The sequence below is a fragment of the Simochromis diagramma genome, unplaced genomic scaffold (genome assembly GCF_900408965.1).
Source record: "Simochromis diagramma unplaced genomic scaffold, fSimDia1.1 OVJJ01000205.1, whole genome shotgun sequence".
NCBI lineage: Eukaryota > Metazoa > Chordata > Actinopteri > Cichliformes > Cichlidae > Simochromis > Simochromis diagramma.
This window is the reverse complement of record NW_024386782.1, coordinates 6,256,564-6,267,337: the sequence shown is the minus strand read 5'-3', so window position 1 is coordinate 6,267,337 and position 10,774 is coordinate 6,256,564. Positions and strand designations below refer to the sequence as shown.

At 39.3% G+C, this 10,774-nt stretch overlaps 1 protein-coding gene across 1 annotated transcript; it reads left to right on the top strand.

Moving 5' to 3' along the window:
• The first annotated feature begins 470 nt into the window (after positions 1-470).
• Positions 471-10,269, top strand: atp6v0b (ATPase H+ transporting V0 subunit b). The gene is made up of 8 exons (XM_040018787.1): positions 471-793; positions 1,559-1,607; positions 4,372-4,455; positions 5,595-5,672; positions 5,854-5,923; positions 6,111-6,162; positions 7,929-8,119; positions 8,544-10,269. Exons 1-8 carry the CDS (start codon positions 709-711, stop codon positions 8,568-8,570), a joined length of 636 nt encoding a protein of 211 aa, XP_039874721.1. The 5' UTR covers positions 471-708; the 3' UTR covers positions 8,571-10,269.
• Positions 10,270-10,774: the final 505 nt, after the last annotated feature.

Genomic DNA, 10,774 nt, shown 5'->3' with positions numbered 1-10,774 from the left:
CCCAAATCTCCCATAATTATTCAGATGATATCAGGTTATTACAAAGACCATAACATTTCCATCACAGCATTTTTGCACTTATTGAAAAATAATAGTGTCCCTCGTGGTCTAAGGATGAGGTTATTGTCTTGCACATGTCCTATCAAGTTAACTATATTTAATTATAGGATAAAAATGCACAGTCAAATAGACTTAGTATTGATTGGGTTTTTCCTTTATAAATCGTGTACACTGCAGTCTTGTTGCCTTTGCGCCATATATATTTCAACAGTGACATCTTTCGGCCACTGTGCGCGCTGCAGTTAACACTCCGGTTTCGGATACTATCTTCGAGGATATTTAAACCTCTTTTGCCTTGGTTGGGTGTCGTTTTGTTTTATTTAACTCTATATTTGTGTAAGTTACGGTGGAATAATTACCGAGTAAATTCAACACAAAGAGTGCTTTAAACGCTTGTTGTAAAGCGACAGTGGGTAAAGTAAAAACGTAAGCGAACGCAGCCCTCCCTCCCTTCCTTCCTGGGTCACATGCTAGTCGAGCCGGATCAGCTGACATCACCCAGCTTCTCTTTTTGATTCTCTTCTTCCTCCATCGACTGATAGCGCTTCGTAAAACTGCATTATATCGCTACCTGGGCTGTACTGGCATCAGATTTGAAATTTGGGCCAAGTAGATCTTGCTGATCCAGCAGGTTAACCCAGTGGGTAGATGCTACTAGAGTGGATGATGAACGGACACGCCATTCTTTACACGGGGGTCACTTTGGCCTTCTGGAGCACCATACTAATCGTTGGTAAGGTTTTATTTTACAGGAAAATGCCTAAATGAATGAATGAAAATATATATTTCATGTAATTTGCAGTAATGGTCGTGTATTTAATCGTTGTCTCTTCGTGACATTGTGATTTTTATTGGTATGTTTGACAGCTGTACTTCAGGACCTGTCTAAATACTGGGATAGTCGATAGGTTAGTTAGCATATGGGAAAAATGGTTTACTAATGCATGATAAGAGGGATACATGAAAACCCAATTCGTTGTTGAACGTATTTTAAAAATCGCTGTGTGCTCACATTATATAAACAACACGGTTTAAGTTAGCATCTGGCTAGCATGCTGTTAGCTAAGGGTAGTTAGCTTACAGCGTTCTCTCATAACACATTTTCAGAGGTTTTAACGTTGGATGTTAGTGATTGTATTTTATTTTTATTAGTGTCACACCTTGTATGATTTGGAAATATTTTACCATGCTTGGATCGCTTTTCTTATTTTAGTTTGAAGTCGTCTGTTTGCGCCGTGCTAAGGTTAGCCGTCTAGGTGTTTGTGTGTCCAGCTGACTGTGCTGAGTAGGAACTACAGTGGTTTTCACGTGAGTGTGAGTGGTCACACCGAAGCTGCAGCTTCTTTTAGAACAGAAGTGTGACTGTGTTTCACGCAACCTGCAAAACACAAGATTACTCATGCAGAAATACACACGGGTCGACTAAATGGCTCATCTTTAAAGTGTTACCGTGTTTTTTCCCACATATGCCTATAAATGACCGTCACTGTTTCCACAGGGATCTGCTACACTATATTTGACCTGGGATTCCGCTTTGATGTGGCATGGTAAGTATTCTTTGCACACAGCTGCTGTCTGGAGGTAAAGATTCATATATACTCTAAAATCATTAGTATCCAAGGGATAAAGTTAACGTGCCACACCATTATTCTATAGGAAAGAGTTGTTGAAGGTAGGTTAAGAAGAGACGTGATGATCAGTTAGTAGCACTATGACTTAATGCTGAGAAAGAGCTGTACAGATGTTTGCTTTGTGACTGTTGGCGGAGAATTATAGAGAAGGTCAGAGTGAGGTTCACTCTGGATCTCGAGAAAGCATATGATGGGACGCCAAGAGAGGAACTGTGTACTGCGTGAAGAAGTCAGGGTGGTGTAGAACATGTTTTAGGACAGCTAGACAGTGGTGAGTAGGGATGGGTATCGTTTAGGTTTTATCCGATACCGGTGCCAAATCGGTACTTTTGAAACGGTGCCGGTGCTTAAACGGTGCTCGAACCGGTGCTTAAAGAATGGAGAACACAAACTTTGTCCAAAAACCTCTCATGTTCAGCTGTATTTTTTTGTTTTTTTTTTTGTAAAAAGATAACAATGTTAGCCTTTTCTGCAGCTATGGGGCATATATGGTATCACTCTTGGCTGGAAGCAGTGCTTAATCAATGGAAAAAAAAACACAAACTTTGTCCAAAAACCTCTCATGTTCAGCTGTTTCCCACTTTTTCTTTGGTCATTTTAGCCTTTTTGTCCAGGGTGAAGGGAGTATCTCAAACAAGAAGACAGCCGCATGTAGCTATGATGATGTTTGCTAGTTCACTTACTCAACGTAAATTACACTCGAACAACATTAAACGACTCACGCAGAGAAGAACGGCTTCTGCTGCCATCATCATCCCTGCTACACTGGCAGGGCTAGGGGCCAGGACTCTATTCTTCGGGTTTTTGGGGGATGTTGCTCCGGGTCCGATAACTGGCAACCCACCCAACGTGCACAGTGTGAGGTCTCGCAGCAAGCTATCAAATACGGCGCATTTCTCGGCTTTTAAAAAAAACGCTATGCGTCGCCAGGTGTTTCATCGGATTTGAGGTGTTACCTCCTTTGACAGTATCACAGTATCAGCTTAAAGCACTTGTTGCAGGCTGCTGAGTTTGCATATTTTGCTGTGAAGTACAGCCAGACTTTTGACCGCTTCGCCTTGGACATTTTTAATCTGTAGCTCTGCTCTAACTGAACGTACGTACCTGGCCCCGCCTACTATCCTGGGAAACGTAAAATGATTGGCTAGAAGTGTATCACAGCTCAGGAAAAAAAAGCACCGAAATAAAGCACCGAAATGTGCGCTGCTTTTCGGTCTGGTTACTACCGTTTATGTCAGAACCGGTGCCGTCATGGCACCGGACACCGGTACCCATCCCTAGTGGTGAGGTGTGTCTGGTAGGAGTGACAGATGGCCAAAATGGGATCAGGGATTTGCTCTGAGCTCCTCCTTGTTTGCAGTGACAGATGAGGTCAGACAGGAGTCTCTGCCAACTATGATGCTTGCAGATGACATTGTGATGTGTAGTGAGAGTAGGTGGAGGTATGCTCTGGAGAGAAGAGGAATGAAGTTGAGTGGAAGCAAGACAGAATACATGTGAGTGTGAGTGAATGAGAGGGAGATGGGTGTAACGCTGAAGAGGTAACAAAGGTCAATGAGTTTAAATACCTGGGGTCAACCATACAAAGCAATGGAGTGTACACAAGAGAGGTGAAGAAGAGAATGCAGAAAGGAGGTGGGCAGGAGTGTCAGAGGTGATTTGTGACAGAAGGATAGCAGCACGAATGAAAGGGAAGATTTACAAGATGGTAGTAAGACTTTCAATGGTGTATGGTTTCAAGATGGTTTTCACTTTTAAAAAAAAAAAGACAGGTGGCAGAGTAGAAGATGTTAAGATTTTCATTGGGAGTGACCAGAATGAGCATGATTAGAAATGAGAGGACCAGCTCAGGTCAAGCAGTTTGGAGATGAAGTTAGAGAGGCAAGGCTGAGATGGTTTGAAAAAGGGGCAAATGGGCGATATATTGCACAAAGGATGTTGACTATGGAGCTGCCAGGCAGGAGGAAAAGACGAAGATTTCATAGATGGAGACATGCAGAGGGCTGGTGTGACAGATGAGGATCCTAAGGATAGGGTGAAATAGAGGCAGGTGATCCACCTAAATTGGGCAACTGAAAGAATTAAGAAAGTGATGATTTTTGACCTTGTTTGACATCTAGTCTGTTGTTTTAGTTATATTTTATAAGTGGTTCTACCAGGAAAAATATTATATTGACATTCTGGGTAATAAAAGTTATAAAACAGCACTGACCTTTCCCACATTGCACAATTGTAAATGTACAGAGACATGCCTTACAACATAAGCTAGTCTACGTTGCCTGTTTCCTCTTTGACAGATTCAGGGCCCGCCATTTCCCTTTTTTCAGAGTGATAGTGAGGCACCAATCTGTTTCACTTGGCTGATCAGACATTTTCCAAGATAATTTGTATATGTTGAAAGTGAAAGTAACAGTGAATGTGTCACTGGAGACATTTTTGAGGTCTGTCTGTACTTTCCCCAAATAAATTTGGGATGTGAAAGAAACGCATGAAGTGGTTTCATCTACTACTTGAAGAGGGCATAGCTTGGATTTATCCACTACAGGTATTTATTTTAACAGACTGTTGAGAAAAAGGTTAGAGTTTAAAACAGAGTGTACATCGTGTTTTTAAAAGGTATTGCAAACAATGATGTTGTTATAAAATTGAGGCTGAGTGAGCTTTACTTCTTTACTCGCAGGTTCCTGACAGAGACTTCTCCTTTCATGTGGGCCAATCTAGGCATTGGTTTGGCCATCTCGTTGTCTGTGGTGGGAGCTGCCTGGTAAGTAAGACTTCTTTAAGTGCATACTAGTATCCATCTATGTTTGATTACAAAACATGAGCATAATTTTACACAAAATGCCAAACTCTGTCAGTTGTCTTGTTTCAACATAAGGGGAGTAAAAAAAAAAAAAGTGCTGTTCCCTAAAACCTTTGACCTTACTTTTTAAAACAACAGGTGTAAATGTAGAACTGTAAAATATTAAACTGTGTGAAATGAAAAATAGATGTTTGGACAAGTTTCTTGTTTTGTTTTGTATTCAGAGTTTTCGATTGTGAAATAATAAATTGCAGAAATTACACATAAAATACCACATTCACCCACTTACACGGCACTTTATTTTATGGACTTTGCACACCTATATATTTCACACACTAACATTGATCCGTTTTTTCGGGGCAGTTTGCGGTTCGTTATCTTAAAGAAGAATTCAAAATGTAGACTAGAAGACTCGGGAATCGAACCACAGATCTTCTGAGAACTCTAACCGAATTCCTTTAAAGCAGATTCGGCTGAACAGCTGCAGGTAAAGGCCAGCTACAGCCAGTGGTCTCTGGGAAAAACCGCCACCTGCCGATCCACAGGTTGCTGGATTACAAAATGATTCCTGTGTTTGCTTAATAATTTTGATTTACACACTGAATAACTTATCTCTTCTGCATGATTGTCCTACACATTCCTGTCATTTGGAATTAATGAGAAATACATCGTCTTATTTGTTTTCACACACATTACCTACAAGTCTCTGGGCTGGCTGCTTATTTTGGATCAGTGTTCAGAAGATTTATTTTCATTTAATTGCCTACCTTGAGCTCCTTTTTATTGTTTAGTATTTTATCCCATTAAGTGCATTCGATGAAAAATGTGCTGCCACTGTGTGTTGAAACGGATCCTTTTTACCTTGTTTTTGCATCATTACAAGTCTTGAGTGCATTGAAAATCGTTTGGATCACAGAAGATGTGTATTTATACTACGTGTAAATGGGTCGTTTTAGAGTGAAGCTCAATAATGGTAGTCATTTAACTCATGCTGTGTTTTTATGCTTCTCCTGTTTTCATTTATACCAACTGTTGACTTTTCTGTAACATTAAAATGTTTTTGTAAGTGATGTTGTTTTTCTTTCCGCTTGTTTTCCTAGGGGGATCTACGTCACTGGCTCTAGCATTATTGGTGGTGGCGTCAAGGCTCCACGAATCAAAACCAAAAATTTGGTCAGGTAAGCCCCGTCAAAGAGAGCTCTTGTCTGTTTTGTTCCCGTCAACAGCTGTACGTTGCTAAGAAGGGCATTCAGTGAATTATGGTTCCATCTAGCACCAGTAACATCAGTTTATTGCTGCAGGTCCAAAGCAGTGTTTTGCAGAGACAGTGACCCTTGCTTATTCTGTTTCTCCCTCTAGCATTATCTTCTGTGAAGCTGTTGCAATCTATGGAATCATCATGGCTATTGTCATCAGCAATATGGCCGAGGTAAGGAACACATTTTTGATGATTGAGGAAGCCTTTTTTTTTAAAAACTCATAAATAATGCAAGGAAGCCTGCACAGAGGAGAGCGACACCTTGAAATTAAGCTGCAGTTGTAAGAGACAAAAACAAGTGAAATGTCATTGTAGAGCCCGGAATAAGGATTCTGAAATGATTTATTTCGTCTTACAGAACTTCAGTGGAACGACTCCTGAGACTATTGGGGCACGAAACTACCAAGCTGGTAAGAAAAGAGACTCCTGACTGAAATAGGAAAATCTCACCTTTAATTCTAGGGTTTTAAAAATAAATAATAATAATAACAATAATAGAATTTCAGCCCTGTTTATACATAGGCCCCCATTTTCAGAGGCTCAAAATTAACTGGACTGACAAGCAGTCAGTGTCCAGGTGAGGCCTGTGCCCTTTTAATTTCATGAAGGATTAGGAGGACAAAAGATCCAGAGTTGATTTCAAGTGTTGACTTTGTATTTGGTAGCTGTTTACTGGAGATCTCAATATTCTGTTCAAAGAGAATCTATGCAAGCGAGGGTGTCATCATTAGGCTGAAAACAACCCCAAGCCAAAATAAACCTGTCATAGATGGAAGATTTTAGTGGGCAAATCTGCAATCTGGTTGAGTCTTAAAATTGGTAAATGGACTGGGTCTTATATAGTGCTTTTCTACTCTACCTGAGCAGTTTAAGCGCTTTTACACAACTTGTTCATTCACCCAGTCACACCATCTAACATTCACACACGCAATCATACTCTGATGGATGCATCTTAGAGCAACATAGGGTTAGTATCTTGCCCAAGGATTTTTGGCATGCAGACTGGAGCAGACTGGGATCGAACTTCTGGTTAGTAGGTGACCTGCTCTACCACCTGAGTTACAGCACTGAGCCCAATGCACTGACCAGCTCAACGAAGGTCTCACAAGAATGATCGCAGAATTATTTCCATGTTTAAGATAAATGGTGTACTGGTGTTACAGTCTACAATCCAGGCATACCTTTATGAATGTACAGAGAGTTTACAACAAGGTGGAGGAACAGGAAGGTCAGAAAACAACTAAAAGAGTCTGCACAGTTGTGGGGGAAAAAAATTGGTTGTACAGATGAAACTAAGATGAAGGCCAATCAGATGAATGTGGTGGTGTGAAACGGCTCATGATCTGAAGCATATCACATTATCTGTCAAACAGTGTTTTCAGTGTTATTGCATGGCCTCAGGTAACTAATACTTATTGATGATGTGACTGCTGATAGAAGAAGCAGGATGAATTGTGAAGTGGACCTCTTCTCAGATTCAGCCAAATACTTCAGAAGTGATTGAACAGAGCTTTAAAGTGCAAACGGATAATGACCCAAAGCAAACTGCAAAAGCACCCCAAAAGTTTATCAAAGAAAAGAAATGAGATATTCTTCAGTAGCACATGCTTGAGTTATTCAGTACAAAATTGGATGCAGAGACCCACAAACCAGCAGCAACAAAAGGTGGCTTCTCAAGGGAGGTGATGTCCATCAGTTCTAGCCTTAATGAAGAGGTTGCCTGCAACAGACTTTTATCAAAATATTACAAACCATCCTTATATTTAAAATGACAAAACTGTTAAAGTGGTCAAAAAATGTGTTAAACCTGTGAATGAAAGCAGAAAGTATGTAATTTAATGACATAGTGGTTGCTTGATTTGCTTGAAGTCCACTGTGGGGATGCACAGATTTGAAATTACTAAAACATCTGGAGGTGTACTGTTGACAACAGTAAAGAAAAGATATTTACTGTATTCACTAAATAAATATTTAGTTTTTATATCCATTTTTTGAATAGTTTCACAAAATTTAACAGATACAGAAACCTAAATATGTTCACTAACTGTGAAGATGCTTCACAATAAACTCTTACAGACTTATTTCAGAATCAAACAGGGAGCATGAATCTCGTAGACGACTCCATTGTGAGTTACTCAGGTTGAACTGTGACTCATTTTGTTTTCTGTCCTATTAGGTTACTCCATGTTTGGAGCTGGTCTGACTGTGGGCTTTTCCAACCTCTTCTGTGGCATCTGTGTCGGCATCGTGGGCAGCGGAGCCGCTTTGGCAGATGCCCAGAACGCCAGCCTCTTCGTGAAGATCCTAATTGTGGAAATCTTTGGAAGTGCCATCGGCCTGTTTGGTGTCATTGTAGCTATTCTGCAGGTAAATACAGTTTTTTGCATGCCTTTACCCTTCATCTTTTGCCTCACAGGAGAATAACGGCCACATAGCACAAACTGAAGTTTTTAATTTCACTTATTAATTATTTTAGGTCAGAAACTGTCAATCATCACAATCTTATCATTAAGTTTTATCGGTTTTAGCCTCGCTTTAATCTAAGCGAGGCTAAAACAGTTTTTTCTAAATATGTGATAGAATTTCATGTTTTGTTTTGTTTTTTAATTTATTTCAGTTTACAATTTTTTTTTTTGCAAACTTTAAGTTTTTAGTTTAGTTTTGGTTTGTTATGACAATCTTTCCACAACATAGTTGTTTGGACAAAGGCCCAGATGTTGTTGCAGAGACTTCAAAATTATAACGCTTTACAGTAAATGTTTATTAAAAACTGCTTTTTGTTTCTCCTCAGACGTCGAAAGTAAAGATGGGTGACTAGAATGTGCATTCAAACGCTGAGAAGACAGACGCTGGAACAAAACAAAAAAGAGCGATTATTGTGTAAATACATCGTAAATTATTTAAATGTCTCTATTTGCCTGGTATTTTTTTTTTTTTAACTATCATCCATACAAGAGTTGGTACATCCATGCCCTGCTCTTAATTCTTAAGGGAAGAAGGAAAGTTGAAGAAAACAGCATATTTTGCATTTCATACCTTTTTTTTTTTTTTTTTTTTTAAAAATAAAAAAAAAAATGAGTGAACTCTGTGATGATTTAGCCTGATGAGCAGTAGAAGTAAACGGGGCAGTCTGAAGAGCGGCTAGACGGACAGATTCACTCTGCATTTAAGGAGAGGTTTACACCGATAACTGTTTAATTTGCATCATTTTTATCTGACCGCTCTTGTTGAATGGTAGTTAAAAATTAGACTGGAGTATTTGAAAAACTGTGTGCGTGTGTGTGTGTGTGTGTGTGTGTGTGTGCGCGCGCAGGACATGTGATCTTTTTTTTTCCTGTGAAGCATGAGGATGTTTGTCATTGTGTTTGTAGCCTGGTCTGTCAGATCTGTTTCTTTTTTTTTTTTTTTTTTTTAATCTGTTCTTTGCTGATAGGCTGATGGTCCTAACCCACACAGCAGCCATAATACAGTATTTATCAGGCTTCCTGATCACTAAGGTTGGGTGGCTCAATGGGAGGTCAAATTTGGTCAAATCACATATAGATTTCCTGCAGTCTTTAAAAATGTAATGTTGAGTCTTGCGGTCGTATCCGGCAGCCAGAACTTCCCAATTGACTTCACTTTTATTAGAGTCGTGATCCTTTCCTGTAGTTGTAGGATATAGTGTTTGCTTGAAGTAAAACAAAAGAAGAAGCTTATTGCTGTCCTAGTCAGTTACTAGAAAGGAAAGTAAAATCTTTACCACCATTAATACCCGGTTTTACCTTTTCCTGTGGTATTACTGTCATTTAACAAGGGTCCAAAACTCGGACTCTGTTATATTTGCTGATTCATAATAATAAAACAGCCAAATCTTCGTTTCATTGAAACTTTTCTTTTGAGTGTTAGTTTTGTCTTGTGTGAAAATGTCAACTCTTCTCATTTATGTTCAACATTCCTTAAAGTTCCATTCATTTATGTTTTAAATCTCAGTTGTCTGTGGGTAGATGTTGAAAAGCAGCCTTTTGGGTGGTGTAAATGATTATTTTCTAAGCTACCAGTAACATAAAATTGAGTTTAGCCTAAAATGAGAAAATGCTGTAATGGTGGTGTGTGTGTGTGTAAACATAGCTTGAAAACGTATTATGTTTTTGATCATCATTCCACAGAGCTGACAGACCACGGCTTTTTTGTGAATTGTCCTGTTTTTGGTTTTGGTTTCTTGAAATTTTCCCTCCACATACTCAAGAGTTCAAACACTGAAGTCTGGCCTCACAAAGGTGTCGGAGCAGTGAGATGGTCTTTGCTCTCATAAATGATAATAATCAGATGTGACTCCAAGATGCCTTTTGGAGAACCAGGCTGTGTACCAAACCCCGGGCTTTCAGTGACTGTAGGTGGTACTGTGTGTACATTATGTTGATGTGATGGTGACTTGGAAAATAATTCAGTTTTCAAAATTGTGTATAATAAAAACAGAATCAGATTTTTCTGCCTTCATAAATGTCCTTGAGGAAAATAAAATGAATCAATCGAGATCTCTGATGGCTTTTTCTGTGTGTTTGTCTTCATTAAATGTGAGCGTATTGTCACCCAGGCCAATGAAAAGGCCACTTTACTCTTTGCAGTTTGTACTTGTTTCCACTAGATGGCTCTGAAATCCACAGCATCTGCCTTGATAAAACAGCTGCTGAAAACTTTCTTGAGGAAATAGTTTTTTGTCCTGTTAACGTCTCAGCTAAACATTAATATCCATCTTTCAGTTTGCGCAGTTGAAGAATAATGATTTCATCACAATGAAAGCCCTACAACCGTGGCGTAATATACTGTAATGTTTTAAACTTACAATCAGTTTGCTGACCTCTAAAATGTGCCCATCAAAGCTGATTTTGGAAAAAAAACTACATCCAATAATCTTCTCGGTACTCTACCTCTGTTCCTGACATCTTCATCATCAACATATTTTGTCCAGTATATCCAATATCTCTCCCCAGCACATGTCCAAACCATCTCAGCTCTAAAAATGCCACCAAAGTCAAAAAT

Excerpts from the sequence above, each read along its gene's own strand:
- atp6v0b (XM_040018787.1), top strand. The coding sequence starts at position 709 with ATGCTACTAGAGTGGATGATGAACGGACACGCCATTCTTTACACGGGG. Across the intron at positions 4,456-5,594 it reads TCTGTGGTGGGAGCTGCCTG|GGGGATCTACGTCACTGGCT; the intron begins GTAAGTAAGACT and ends TTGTTTTCCTAG. Across the intron at positions 5,673-5,853 it reads AAAACCAAAAATTTGGTCAG|CATTATCTTCTGTGAAGCTG; the intron begins GTAAGCCCCGTC and ends TTCTCCCTCTAG.